Source organism: Lithobates pipiens, unplaced genomic scaffold, assembly GCF_037356315.1.
Source record: "Lithobates pipiens isolate NorthernLeopardFrog02 unplaced genomic scaffold, aLitPip1_a1.2 Scaffold_13, whole genome shotgun sequence".
In the NCBI taxonomy this organism is placed as follows: Eukaryota; Metazoa; Chordata; class Amphibia; order Anura; family Ranidae; genus Lithobates; species Lithobates pipiens.
The window spans coordinates 35,608,888-35,624,578 of NW_027507718.1; the positions used below are offsets into that span (position 1 = coordinate 35,608,888).

Genomic DNA, 15,691 nt, shown 5'->3' on the forward strand with positions numbered 1-15,691 from the left:
TATGTGTGTGTATATATATATATATATATATATATATATATGTATACACACACATACATTTTATACATATATATATATCTATATATATATATATCTATATATATATATATATATATATATATATATATATATATATATATATATATATATATATATATATATATATATATATATATATATATATATATATATATATATATATATATCTTTTCTTAATAAAATTCTAATTTTATTTGTGCATGTGTGTTTTTTATACATTAAATGACATTTTAGGCAAGGGTAAATCATTATTTATTAGCAACCAACATTTTTTCGTTTTTTTCTGAATCTTTATAAAGTATAAAACAATTATGTTCATCTGTTTTTCACGTTTGAAAAATATTTACCAACCAATCTATTTCAGTAGATGTAAACACAACTACAGGTCGGGTAAAACATCGCAAACAACTCTCTTTTGTTTTGGTAGTTTTCTAAAATTGTGTTTATTTGATCAGGAAGATTAACTTTAGAATTTTTTTTTTGCGTTGTCTATTGTTTATCTTTTTCTATAGTTGGTAGATAGCCCCAGTGTTTACTATACAATTGTATTGTGGCTGATGCATGGCTATGTGGCTTGGTGTTGATGATGATGGGAGATAATAGTGGGGGACCCTGGGAGAAATCGTCCCCACATTCATAGGCACTGACATTTCTCCTGTCTAGTAAACAGCGCAAGGCGTGAAGTGGGCAGGGCAGACTCTGGAAACACTAACCAATCACAGCTTGGTCGGAGAACCCAACGAGCCAATCGCCTTGGAGGCTGGTCAAAACTCGGCTTGAGATCCTGTGCAAAGGCTGAGTGAACTGTGTGCCCCTCTAGCTATTAAAGCCTGCAGAGCTGCTATAGGTTATCTAGCAGCCAGCTAACAATTAGGCAGCAGGGCTCCTCTCTCTGTCACTGTCATGTGTCACTAAATAGGATCACTGTCCATCCCTGGAGAAAGGAAACTGAAAGAACCTCATCTACACAGTGCTCGGGATTGTCTGTTAAAGGGATTGTGTCATTGGCCGGAGCTCACCCAATTTGGATGATCCTATAGGAATTCGGTAAGTCTGAAAACCCATTCTATCTATCTATCTATCTATCTATCTATCTATCTATCTATCTATCTATCTATCTATCTATCTATCTATCTATCTATCTATCTATCCATCCATCTATCTGTATTTACCTACATATATATGATATCTATCTATCGATCTTTCTGTATTTACCTACATGTATAAGATCTCTATCGATCTATCTATCTATCTATCTATCTATCTATCTATCTATCTATCTATCATTTTAGATTAATCTATTTATCTACACATACAGGATCTATATTCATATATCTATTTACCTACATATATAGGATCTATCTATCTATCTATCTATCTATCTATCTATCTATCTATCTTTCCCTACATATATAGGATCTCTATCTGTCTGTATTTACTTACATATATAGGATCTCTATTTATCTACCTATCATTTTATATTTATCTATTTACCTACATATATAGGATCTATATTAATCTATCTATATTTATTTACCTACATATATGGGATCTATATTCTTCTATCTATCTTTACCTACATATCTATCTATCTATATTGACTTACATATATAGGATCTCTATCCATCCATATTTACTTACATATATAGGTTCTCTATCTATTTACCTATCATTTTATACGTATATTTTTACCTACATATATATGACCTATATTCATCTATCTATATCTATTTACCTACATATATAGGATCTGTATCTATCTATCTATATCTATTTACCTACATCTCTATCTATCTAGAATGTAAATGTGTGTCGCTTGTATGTTACCCCTGTAAACGATGTGAATGTGTATAGAATTTCAGAGTTGTGATTACAGTTATTTGTACTGTATATACATTTACTGGTAGGAAGCAGTGCACAGTGAAATAATGCTAAATGTAGCGTAGCTCTACAGTCAGCAGAGATGCCCAGCGTTACCTCTATGTTAGATAAACAGGGTATTAGCAGAGGAGGGCAGTTATTTGTGTGCAGGTGCCACTTGTAGCTTTTGTTTTCGATCAGCCCGTCTGTGCTGTGGGGTTTTGGATAATAGCTTCCCGTCTAAAAAGCAGACAGGAATTGCACAAGTCGGGGTCTACCTATACTTGTCCTTGTCATTTAGGCATCAAGTATCTATCTATCTATCTATCTATCTATCTATCTATCTATCTATCTATCTATCTATCTATCTATCTCTCTATCTATCATATATCTATATTACCAGCTGGCACAGTTGTTCTGCAGCGAAAGGACATCAATAGATAAGCAGTTGTGGAGGCACTCAGAGGTCTTAAAGCAGGAGAATATGTCCAAACAAGAAATGTTAGCTTTATCTATTGGCATAGAGCAAGCCATTTGTATAGCACAATTTACACTACTTTTTACATACATTCACATCAGTCTCTGCCCTCAAGGAGCTTAAGGTCCCTAACTACACTTCCTAGGTTGAATTTAGACAGGGAGCCAATTAACCTTCAAACATTGGGGGGACATGCAAACTCCATGTAGATAGTGCCTGGTTAGTGGAAACATAATCAGTATCAAATATGCTTGCCAGTGTAAAGATTTATCTATCTATCTATCTATCTATCTATCTATCTATCTATCGATATATCTATCTATTATCTTTATATGTGAGTATATATAATGTATAGTTCGACTATCTGTCTATCTATCAATCTATCTTCTATTACAATTCTACTTCTGTCTCTTATATATAATCACACACACACACACATATATATGTGTGTGTATTATCTCTCTATAGATATAGATATATGAGTATATATAATGTAAAGTCTGACTATCTATCTATCTATCTATCTATCTATCTATCTATCTATCTATCTATCTATCTATCTATCGATATATCTATCTATATATCTATCTATCTATCTATCTATCTATCTATCTATCTATCTATCTATCTATCTATCTATCTATCTATCTATCTATCTATCTATTACTTTATCTCTCTCTCTCTCTCTTAGTATATATAATGTAAAAGCTAATTATCTATCTATCTATCTATCTATCTATCTATCTATCTATCTATCTATCTATCTATCTATCTATCTATCTATTTATATCTATCTATCTATCTATCTATTATCTTTTAAATGTGAGTATATATCATGTATAGTTTAACCATCTTCTATTACAATTCTATTTCTGTCTCTTTTATATTTAAACACACACACACACACACACACACACATATATATATATGTGTATATATATATATATATATATATATATATTTATATATCTCTATCTCTATAGATATCGATATATGAGTACATATAATGTATATATATCTATCTCGTCTCTCTCTTTCTCTCTCTACTGTACATATGCGTGATTGTATATAACTGAATCGATCTAATTATCTATCTGTCTCTATCTATATACAGTATACATTTGGCTGATTTAATTAGAATGTTGCTAATCTTCCCAAAAATATCCAATAATGTGCAGATGAAAAAAGAAAGCAAGCCTTTTGCTGGGCAGGGTCATTAGTAAATCATCCTCCTTTTTATATATGTAAACTCCCAACTCCCATCATTTATTTGGAAGAATCTGCTTTTCTTTGCCGTCCTCTTTGCCGAGTCCTACAAATAGCGCTGAGAATGCAGCATGTGATTTGCTGGTGTCCATAGTAGACTAAGCGATGTCCTGTGTATTGTGTGTCCGCAGGGTGGGAGAAGCCGGAGTGGAGAAGTCAGTGGAGAAAACAGACGGAGATGTACGAGGTCCAGGCTGGGGGTGCCCCGTCCTCTTCCCCCCCGTCCTCTTCCCCCTCGTCCTGCTCCTACTCTTCATCCCTGGCCGGGGACTCGGAGATAGACGTGGAGAGTCTGGAGCTGGACGGACAGCCCGAACCTTGCAGGATTGTGGAGCCAGAAGAAGAGGACGAGGATGAGGAGGAGCACCATGGCGATGGCCATAGCAGGAGCGATCAGCAGCAGAAATGTGTAGAGAAAGGTGGAGAGCAGAGGAAGCTGAGCAGGACCCCCAAGTGTGCCAGGTGCAGGAATCATGGGGTGGTGTCCTGTCTGAAGGGCCACAAGCGCTTCTGTCGCTGGAGGGACTGTCAGTGTGCCAACTGCCTGCTGGTGGTGGAGAGACAGAGAGTCATGGCAGCCCAGGTGGCTCTAAGGAGACAGCAAGCCACAGAGGTGAGTGTCATCACTGGCAGACCGACAATTAGAGATCTTAGGATATCTTTTGACTGAGCCACCTACATATAGATCATTGATCAGGATATATTTCTGCTCAGCAGGACTGATGAGCACAGTGTGCCCCATAGACATCCATCCTATTCCCTATTTGATTTAAATGGTTGCTATTGACAACTGCTCTGCTTTTTCTCCAGATCCCATAGATTCCCCCTAAGGCTGTATCCTGGACTGATGAGTGAGGCGATTTCACGCCCACCTTTTCTTTTATTAATTTCTCTAATGGGGATGAAATAGAGTCAGATGAAGCTAACCACTTCACCCCCATAAGATTTGGCTGCTCAATGACCAGGCCATTTTTTTGCGATATGACACTAACTGACAATTGCGCGGTCGTGCGTCGTTGTACCCAAACAAAATTGACGTCCTTTTTTTACCCACAAATAGAGATTTCTTTTGGTGGTATTTGATCACCTCTGTGGTTACAGTATCTTTTACTTTTTGCTAAAATAAATATCCCATATTTTTTATTTAAAAAAAAATTATTTTTTCATCATTTTAGGCCGGTATGTATTCTACATATTTTGGTAAAAAAAACACAATAAGCGTATATTGATGGGTTTGCGCAAAAGTTATAGCGTCTACAAAATAGGGGATGGATTTATTGCAATTTTATTTTTTATTTTTTATACTAGTAATGGACACTTTTGACACATTTTTGGGACCATTGACAATTATACAGCAAAAAGTGCTATAAAAATGCACTGATTACTGTATAAATGTCACTGGCAGGGAAGGGGTTAAAACTAGGGGGCTATCAAGGGGCTAACTGTGTTCCCTCAGCGTGTTCTAACTGTAGGGGGGATGGGACTGTCTAGGAGGAGAAAGAGAGATCGGTGTTCATGCTTAGTATGAACACACAATCTGTCTCCTCTCCCCTTAGAGAACAGGATTCTGTGTGTTTACACACACAGATCCCGGTTCTCGATCGGTTCTCGATCTGCCACTAGCGTTCGCGGGTGCCCAGCAGTCACCGTGCCCGCCGGGCACTCGCATCTGGGCACATACCGCGGGTGCGCCCCTAGTGGCCAATAGGCGAAACGACGTAAGGTAATGCAGTTTTCCCATTCTAAAACTGCGGCGGTTGGTCGGAAACCAGTTAAACTGATGCTATAAACCACACTCCGCTTGAGAATATAAAAGATTTGATAAAGATATTGATACCTTGCAGGTTGAAGGTATACTGGTTATCCACATTTGCTTTGTAGATCCAGATTTTACTTTTTTCTTCATCAGAAAATACCTTTCATCAGAATATACCTTTAGTGGCCATTATTTAGAGTGGAAACTGTAGATGAGAATATATTTGCAGGATTTATTGAAGGAGACACAATTCTATACTTTGTTCATCTAGGTAATGGGCACATTCTATTTTTTTTAAATGAAGCGTAAAAAAAAGTGTGTGCTTAGTAAATCAGCTTTCCATTCAGATCTCTTAACATGCTGGAGTGAAGTGTTGTCTTTTTAGGTACATAAACACATTTGGGTGTCAGCAGCACCCCGGTGTTGTTTTAGTTGCTGTCTTGGAGAATTAGAAGCACATCAAGCAAAGTGTTACATTATGATGATCACAGCTGTGCTCTGACACATAAATGGGGCAATAGAAGTCAGTACAAGTGTGAGATGTGTGGGGCATTGTATACGCAACTGTCACTAGCCTTTCATGTCTGCCAATACACAGCCTGCCAATAGCACTTAACACATTACTGCTTCTTAAGCAGACCTGAGCTGTGTTGCTTATAAATAAAACCAAACAATCTCTTCTTGGGAACTGCCTTTATTTCTCACGAGTGGGGAAACACTCATTTTATTTTTCGCTCAGATTGGCAGATAAACCCATGCCACTTATAGCTTTTCATCTGTAATATTGCACTTCCATATATATTTTACAACTTGTTGTTTCAAGGGAGCAGGTGATTTGCTAATGTAAGCAATGTTTTAATATCATCCCAGCAAATCCGTTAACTTTGAAAAATGGGTTAGTAAGATTAAATGAGTATTAAAAATTATTAAAAAATTTTGGATGTTTTCCTCTAATAAATAAATGTTACCTGCGCCATGGTTATAATGACTTAGTAAAAATAAATAGTATCTGGGTCATGGTTATGATGACTTAGTAAATACATGTTACCTGGGTCATGGGTATAAAGACAAAAGAGTATCTATAGCAGCCATTCTCAACCAGGGTTCCGTGGAACCCTGTGGTTCCTCCAGAGGTTTTTAGGGGTTCCTTGAGCTATGGCTAATAAACCATCTTTTTGATGGTGCCTACAGAGTTCAAGGTTCAGCATCACTTATCAAAGCCAGCAGCATGACACCAAATATATTTTTAGCTGTCTTTAAGGGTGGCATTCTGAGCACCATTTTAATGGGAACATTCTTTCTATTGACCACCAGTATAAGGGGCATTGTTCTATTGACCCTTGATGAATGGGTTTTAGTAAGGGATCCTCGAGACCTGAAATTTATTTATGGGGTTCCTCTAGGGTTAAAAGGTTGAGAAAGCCTGATCTATAGGCTAATAGCAAATGAAAAAATATTAAAAGGGGTTTGCTAGTCATTTTTTTTACCTCCCCTAAAAAATAAGATATTCTTCTGCATATAAATGGATGTTTGATTCAAAGGGTGCATGTAAACTTAATTTTGGTGCTTTGCACTGATGCAAAAATCAAACAATTTAGTGTATTTCTTCCATGAATATGTAATAATAAAAAAATAGTAGTAGTATTAATAATATTAATAATAATACTAATAATAATAACAATGAGACTAAGATAAACAACAATACTAATATTTCTATTATTATTAATAATAATAAATATAATAATAATTGTAATAATGTTACTATTGCTTGCATGTAATTGCACGATTACTTAGGAAGATCCTTTTATTTTACGGAAGCAGGGTGTATAGAACAGGACTTGGCACGTTGAAACCGCAAACAGAATATTGCTAATCCTCCCTAACAGCTCCCGCTAGAGAATGATAGCTATCAGCATACTGCCAGTCTGTCACTATGTACCAGCACAAGCAATATATCACTGCCATAACATCAGCTTGTTATCCTGGCATTATATGCCTGTAGTGACTCTAAGCCTACATAGCAGCATCCCAAGCCTGAGCTTCCACTAAGCTACACATCATCAACCCAGCGAGGTACAACAGATGGTTAAGGCACTTTGTGCTATACAAGAAGCTTCCAACACTTTCCTGTTCAGCCAGACCAAAGCAGAAAAGCTAAAGTCACTTATAAGCAAAGATAAAAAAAAAAAAAAAAAGTCCTGTGTTTCCAATCTAAACAGTGAAATGGACAGAGGCTATTTTGTGTTGAAACTCATAAATATCCACTTGCACTTTTTATTGTGTTTGCGGTAGGTTGAAGCACTAGTTGTTTCCTGTTTAGCAGATGACAGGTTTACATTTACAACAGAATCTCTATTTAGCGTCCCTAAATGAGATGATGACGACAACATGTTTTTGCCAACACACAGGGAACTCATGTTCTTCCCTGTTTGTTGAGCCTTGCTGTCTGCATATTGTGGAAGTGTGACATTGTATATTTATTATTATGATATTTCCTTCTTGCAGGATAAGAAAGGCCTGACAGGGAAACCAACTGGAACAGAGAGAAAAACGGTGTATCAAAGACATATAAGAACCCCCAGCTTGCTGGCGAAGAGTATACTGGAAGGTAATATTACACCCATCATCCTGTTTTCACGTACAGTCAAATAAGAAAGTAAAATCAAGCCATAGAAATTTCCTTTTCCGTGATTCTTTCTGTGCTCTCTTTTTCTCCCACGCTTTAAGCTCTTAAACATGGGAATGCACATGTGTTAGCTCAATATTAGACTTGGGGTGTAATCAGTCTGTACATTGGGTGCTTGTACACTTTGCTACTACGCAAAGGACACCTTTGTTGCATTCGCTATGTTTCCTATGGTGCCATCAGTAAAAAAAATAATAGGTCTAGACAATGGGCCTTATTTACTAATGTGTGAAGTGGCACACACAGTTAACTATGTGTAAATATTTAATATAATATGTAAATATAATATAATGCAATATAGTATATAATATATATATACTATATTATATAATTTCTATATATATATAATATATATATATATATTACTATATATACATATATAAATATATATAATATAACATAATATAATATAAATATAGATGGATAGATTGATAGATAAATAGATAGATAGATAGAGTAGATAGATATATTCACACACACAAATATATACATTCTCAATATATGTATGTATCCATATTTATAATGAGGTAAGCAAACACAGCCATGCTTAGTGAACAATTTTAAGGATGGTCAATAGTAAGGAGTAAAGCAACAGTTCTTGTTAAAGCTAAAAATGTTAGAGCAGGAGTAAGTGGAAAGCCTTGGTACAATATCTACAGGCATAGCCCACTTTTAAGAACACAATGGGGTTTATTTACTAAAGCTGGAAAGTGCAAAATCAGGCTCACTTCTGCATAGAAACAAATGAGCTTCCATGTTTTATTACCAAAGCTTAATTGAACAAGCTGAGGTTAGAAGCTCTCTGGTTTCTATGCAGAAGTGAGCCTGATTTTTCACTTTCCAGCTTTAGTAAATAAACCCCATTATGTGCTTAAAAGTGGGGTATGCCTGTATTTTTTAGTTGTGAAAATTATATTTTGTGAATATATTAAATTTAAACCTTTACGCTTTCTAATTGTTACAGTAAGTTCATTCATTAAATATAACAGACAGTAATACATTCACACTGCATTTAATTTTTATTTTTTGCAAGATAGGTAAATGAAATAAAAAATAAATATGGATTATAAATATAATGACCCCTTACTTCTCTGGTAAATTTAAAAGATGAAAAAGATAGAAGTAATATTTAAACTCTGTACCACCGCATTTATTAATCTCTATTTTTGGACATCATAAAGGATCGCAAGAATTTGATATAAATAATAAATAGAAAGAAATGATAGATAAATAACAAATAAATCAGCAACAATATACAAAAAAATGTTCACTATTAAAAGGACATAAGGCATGTAATTTAATCATAAATACGCTAGAGAAAAAGAGTATTCTGGCTGCGGTGTTGTATTTATGTATCTAGGAAACAGAACTGGGTGTAGTTCTATGGCTCATGCGAGTGAGCTTTTCCTGAGGTCGATGGCACAGTGGGCAAGGTTACATTTTGGGTAAATCAGACCCAATCATATTTAGATAGCTCACATCGGAGGGCAATTTATTTTTTAAACCACAAAATGTTGTTAAAAATACACGCATAAACATATAAAACATAGTATTTTACTTTTCTCTGTCTCTTTTCCTTGTACTCATATTTAACTTAATGAATAGGTCAGCTACAGTAGGATACACAAGGACAAAGTAACACATGTTCAAAAAGCCTGTCATTGTCTGGATTAATTAATATAATAATAATAATTGTAGCCTTGATGCTGCATTGCAATGTTCTCAGTTGAGTTCTGAAAGTGTCAAGGCCTAACTACACACAGCATCTATGCAGATGATAATCTGATCTTTGAAAAAGCTTCAGACGCCTAAATTAAATGTGCAAAAAAACACAGATTTTCCACTACTAGTTACATGGTATTTTTTTTGTGAATTTGAATGTGAAATGATATTTACAGTGTCTTCACTATATCACCATGTTATAGCCTCACATGGACGGGTTCACTTTACTGGCTGGTAAAAAAACTGACATAGTTCAGATTGTTATCACAAAGCCTCATGTCACATTTAACATCTGTGGGTTTAGACACTGTGGTTTTGCATTGTATTTTACTTGCTAATACCACTGTCAGGCAAGCTTCAATTTCAACACTTGGATTGACAAACAAATATAATAGTGTTTTGCATGAAGATGGACATGCACAGCATGCATCACAAAGAGTAATATCCTTTAAGTGTCTCCATCCTGTGTTTGTGAGAAGTATCAATTCAGTGAATTAACCTCTGCATTAAAAGGATCATGTTAATAATGCGTGTTTAGCACAGCAGTCTCAGTACACATATGTCATTGCTGCAGCTCCTTCCCGTCGGTGCACACATCCTCCCCTGTGCTGTTCTCCAGCTTACATTTTGCTTTCTTGTTCTTAACTGTCTGTCTTTTTTTCTTTTCTCCTAGTTCGAGTTTCCTCTCATCTGTAACTTTCTATTCATTGTGATTCGTCTCTAGGAAATATACATGTCATCAATTCTAGGTATAGCCATCTTTTTTGGTCTTACCACATGACAGGTGTCAACAAACTCCATGTGGGTGGTCCTAGTGCTTTTATTATACACAGATTACAGTACTGTGCTACATGAATCCACAGTACAATTATACAAATTATACTAACATTGCACGCCAGTGGCTTGGGAGCCTTGTGTAGAGTTAATTACTTGTGATGTTGCTTGCTACCCTCCCAGTAGGTGATCAGTAGCTGCCTGCTGTTTATTTTCAAAATATATATTTAAGTGAACCAGCAAAAAGTGATGCAGCACTATAGAGCTGGCCAGAAACTTTAATGCTCAGAACATGTTTGCACCCAGCATGGATGTGTTATATTGTAACAGACAAACAGACACGGAAAAAAACATTACTATCTAGTGAGTTTTTTGCATGTCTTTGTTCTTTCATAGGTAATAGGTTCTCTTTTATTCAAAAATTATATATATGTATATATAGATTCTCTTTTAAAGTATTAGGCCTCACAGACATTTTTATTGGAAGGTGGCTAACTTGCAGATAATGTGTAGGGGCTGTTACAGAATTATATCATGTACTATAATGATAATGTTTTAATACCTTGCTAAAAATAAGTGTTAATAATCTTTTGCCAAACATTACTTAAGAGAAATAATTTACTACAGTAAACAATATTTAATCAGCAGAGAGAACCTACTTTTTTCTATTCTGGCTGGAAAGTATTCACTTGGAGCTCTGCTCTGTAAATCATTTGTTTGAAAAGTTATGAAAACTGCTTTCCCTTGGCATAGATACAACCCACCTAATAAACAACTTGTGATTTTAGGTTATCGACCCTTGCCAGCAGATTCCTACATGGGGCCCAATTCCCCCCTGCCAGCCCCTGTGAGTGACAGAATGAGGAAGAGACGAGCCTTTGCTGATAAGGAGTTGGAGAATATTATGCTGGAGAGGGAGTACAAGGAAAGAGAGATGCTAGAAGCCACTCAGGCTGCCAACCTCTTTTTGCCCAGCCGTATGGTACATGCTGCAGAGTACAACTCCTACAAAGCTGCCTATGGGAACTCACAGGTTGATGCCCCTAACAAAGAGTTCTGCAACTTTGTGCCCACGTGCCTTGACCTCACCATGCAGTATTCGGGGGCAGGGAATGTGGAGCTTATTTCTTCTAATGTCAGTGTGGCAACTACCTATAGACAATACCCCATCCCCTCCAGGTTTGTGGTGTGGCCAAAAGCTGGAGGCCCTATCACTGATGCTCTTCTCTACCAACAGTACCTGTTAAATGCCACAGCCATGCAGGCACTGAAATCTGGATCAAACTGGGACTCCAAAAACAACCTCATGATTGATTGCCAACCTACAGAACATGATATGGTACCTCCTAAATTAGAGGCCCAAATGCTCCATCAACCGAACCTGTCCCAAAGTGTTGGAGAAAGATCTGCATTTTCTCCTCCTAAAAGGAACTTCTCACAATTACCCAGCAAAGACAGTTTGTCTCCCCAGGACAGTCTTATGAACAAGATCAGTAAGGAAACAGCAAAGCAGCCTCTGTCTTTAAAGTATAGCCCTTTCCACTCATTATTTCAACAGGCACATCTTGAGAAGTCATTGTCAGAGCTTAAAACACAGAGTGTCAAAGACCCCTATGAAGAGCCTGCAAAGAAATTCAGAGAATGCACGTCCAAGGAAAACCAGAAGTACAAATTAACTGTTGATAGTTACAACAAGGAGTTTATCTTGGGCAAAGAACCAGCAACAAAACTTTCTGTCAGTGAGCCCTTACCGTTTTCTGTGGAATCAATCCTGAAGATGCCTTCAACCACAATACAAAGAGCCAGCCAGTAGACATTCTGCCAAAAAGAGTCTGTAGCTACTGGTTTAGCTACTCTGGTCCATAAAATTTTTGATACAATGTACAGAATACACATTTGCATGTTTCTTTTTTTGTACAAAAAAACAATATTTAAATGTAAAAAATGTGATCTGCAAATGTGAATTGTAAAGTAATTGAATATTAAACAAATATATAAATATATATAAGTAATAAAACACAATGACAAAAGTATTTATGTTCATGGTTATATGATATGTGTCTATACATGGAAAAAAATGTTTCTGGTTCAGAAGTAAATGTTTCACCGTTGCACTATTAGAGGTGATAGAAAGTAGTTATGGCATATTAGAGCATCATGTATATTACGACATTGGCATTTTTATGCAATGTTTTTTTTTCTAGAAAATGTAGTAAAATATTACTAATATGGGTGAAAGGTGTAAAATTCTGATTATTGTCAGCCACATAGATGATTTGAATAATTTTCTAATGCCCTAGGGATATAAGATTAATTAAGCCCATACAGGGGCAGGAATAATCACTCAGTGGGATTTATTTACTAAATCTAGAATAGTGTAGAATATGTCTCTTGGATCAATGAATAACGTAAAGATATGTTCCCTTCAATCACCCCATCGAAGGCAAGCCGAAGTCACTTTTTTTTTTTTTTTTTACATTTTCCTGCACAAATTTCAGTGAACATAACTTAAAGGTATTCATTCAGCTAAGTGAACATTCAGTTTGTTAAGTTTCTCTTTTTTTTCAAGTCAACCCCAGTGTGAACATGTGCACAAAGTTCAGGTTAAATCGCAATAATTAGTTGATTTGTATTAGTATAAGTTTCTTCTTTAAATTGACATAGCGAATTTCTAACTGCAATATCTAACAGTTGGTCAAAATGACAGCTTGTGAAGAGTTTAAGGGTATATGAGTTTATGTTAACATCTTGTTGTTTATATATAATTGTCAGTTAACAGCCTTATGTTGCTTTCCAGTATTTGGGTAGTATTCCCCAGTTGGGTACTGTAGTATCCTGCCAGCTGTTTATGGTAAGTAATTCGGTTTTAGAATCATTGTTATATTTAAAAAGGATACAATGTAGAATTATAAGTAAAATAGGATGTCTCATTTTACAGTATACACTAAATAATATATACCATGACTGGTCAACCATCTACCTTGCATTGCATGATACAATTAAGGTGTGGCTGGGAGAGAAGTCCAGTATACAGTACAAATGATTTCACTGTGGCCCAACAAATGGGTGTTCATTCCAAATAGCCAGTTATTGGTAAATATATTTTAGGACTATATTTCATCTGAAGTTACATGGAGCCCACCCAGTAGCAGGGGAGATTTACTACAGCTGAAGCAGATCTTGTGAAGCTCTGCATAGTAACTAATCAGCTTCCAGCTTAAATTTGTTCAGTTGAGCTTTGGAAATGAAAGCTAGAAGCTGACTGGATGCCATGCACAGCTGCTGCATATTCTGGTTGCTTTAGTCTTAGTAAATGCCCCTCAATGTGCAGATGAAATAAACAAGGGCTTGCTTTTCGAGTGCTTAGATAAAAGCCTTTTGTGGCTTGTAGACAAAATATTTATTACTGGAAAATGAGATTGCCCAAATGCTTTTATAAGAGCTGTATACAATTATTTTCCCCTTGTCCTTGTTAAAATTTCATATGGCCTGATATAGTCTACTGTAACGTGAGGTAAATTAAACACGTGTTCACATCAACTTTTTCTTCCTGAGCAGGGGGAGTGTAGAAAAATAGAACTTGATTGGATATTTGACACTTTACCTCACATCTGATTTGTAAGTCAGGCCTACCGTGTAACTCTTTGCATTATTTATAATACAATCAATCATGAGAAACACATGTAGGCAATTGTTGCTGATCTCTTTCTCCGAAAATAATAGTTGCCTGGCTCATGTTGAATCTTTGCCTCAAACTCTCTACTCCATGACCTGGAACCAATATACAGATAAGACGCTCAAACTTTATTTGGATTTTAATTTTGGCAAACTTGTTCTAGGTCTGAAACTTAAATGTATTTAATCCAGACAAGGCAATGTCATTTTCAGAAGGAGGCAGTCTTTAACAATCTCTTGAATTTCTTTATAAATACAAAGTGGTTTACTTATAGAACCTTAAAAGTCTACACAATCCACAATCATTGCAATATATTCCCTAATATATATTTCACCAAGTGATCATTATTTTTTTGTAAACCCTTTATTAAAAGTTGGCAAAGTTTTGACAATTTTTTATACCTGAAGAGCTGATGCATTTCTTTTAAGAGTCTAAATCCTTTTTTTTAGGCAGCTGCTTTGGTACATAAGGGCCTTTGCAGTGTATAGACAACTTTTAGCCTTCTCAAAACGACCTTTTCCCTAACTGCTTGAGGTATCATCCAGCCATATACTGGTAGACCCTCCTAAGTTAATTAGTTAATTTTATAGCTGGGACCGTTTATTAATGTTTGCCCCAAAGGGTTGTTCATTTTTTATATTGTTGTAGAAAATTGAAAAAACAAAATAGAACCAAAAACATGTTCAAATATATTAACCCCAACAGATATTTTTTTTTTCTGTTTTGCAGAGTGGGGTTTATTTACTAAAGCTGAACAGTGCAAAATCAGGCTCACTTCTCCATAGAAACCAATCAGCTTCCAGATTTTATGGCCAAAGAAGCTTGTTGGTTTCTATGCAGAAGTGAGCCTGATTTTGCACTCTCAAGCTTTAGTAAATAAAACCCACCGTCTTCCTGCTTTGATGTAACCACAACCAACAACCCTCTAAGGTCTATGGGCAGACTAAAAGAGTCTATGGACATCCTTTGTTTACTTCAAAATTCTGATTAGGCTCTAGTGAAAAAAATAAATAAAGTATTTCAAGCAAACTCAAGCTGCTTACTCCTTTAGGTTCAGATCATTCTATAGGGCACAGCAGGGGATCCAGTGCATCTCCATTCACTGTTTCAGGTCCCAATTAGGCCTGAATTTGTGCCTGAATTCAGACCTGAAACAGAACCAAAGACGCACAGGACTCTTCTGCTGTGCGCTCCGTGGCCGCCCCAGAGCTCTGTGAATCGACTCCATACTACCCTGTCATGCAAATTGGATGCGGGGAAATCTGCATCCAATTCGCATAAATAAACCCCATTATTTCCTGCTTTGATAAGAAGCAGTTAACTATTTAATATAGTTTTGGATTCTTAAAGGAAATTGGATCAACTCTGGGGAGCCCATATATGCAAGGAAGAAACAAAATCATTATAGACAGTGGCCTACTCGGAACTGAATAC

General features: G+C 36.0%; 1 protein-coding gene across 2 annotated transcripts; it reads left to right on the forward strand.

Moving 5' to 3' along the window:
* The first annotated feature begins 619 nt into the window (after positions 1 to 619).
* On the forward strand, positions 620 to 12,614 carry DMRT2 (doublesex and mab-3 related transcription factor 2). Of its 2 annotated transcripts, XM_077475011.1 has the most exons (4): positions 620 to 1,086; positions 3,775 to 4,256; positions 7,905 to 8,007; positions 11,370 to 12,614. In XM_077475011.1, the coding sequence occupies exons 2-4, from the start codon at positions 3,822 to 3,824 to the stop codon at positions 12,392 to 12,394; spliced, it is 1,563 nt and encodes a 520-aa protein (XP_077331137.1). In that variant the 5' UTR covers positions 620 to 1,086; positions 3,775 to 3,821; the 3' UTR covers positions 12,395 to 12,614. The 2 variants fall into 2 exon arrangements, with proteins under 2 accessions (XP_077331137.1, XP_077331138.1); XM_077475012.1 differs by lacking the exons at positions 620 to 1,086; positions 3,775 to 4,256 and adding an exon at positions 10,481 to 10,556.
* The last annotated feature ends 3,077 nt before the right edge of the window (positions 12,615 to 15,691 follow it).

What these genes read in the sequence shown, in the direction of transcription:
- DMRT2 (XM_077475011.1), top strand. Translation starts at nt 3,822, where the DNA reads ATGTACGAGGTCCAGGCTGGGGGTGCCCCGTCCTCTTCCCCCCCGTCC. An exon ending in GGAGACAGCAAGCCACAGAG is followed by an intron (nt 4,257 to 7,904) that starts GTGAGTGTCATC and finishes TCCTTCTTGCAG; the next exon opens with GATAAGAAAGGCCTGACAGG. An exon ending in GGCGAAGAGTATACTGGAAG is followed by an intron (nt 8,008 to 11,369) that starts GTAATATTACAC and finishes TTGTGATTTTAG; the next exon opens with GTTATCGACCCTTGCCAGCA.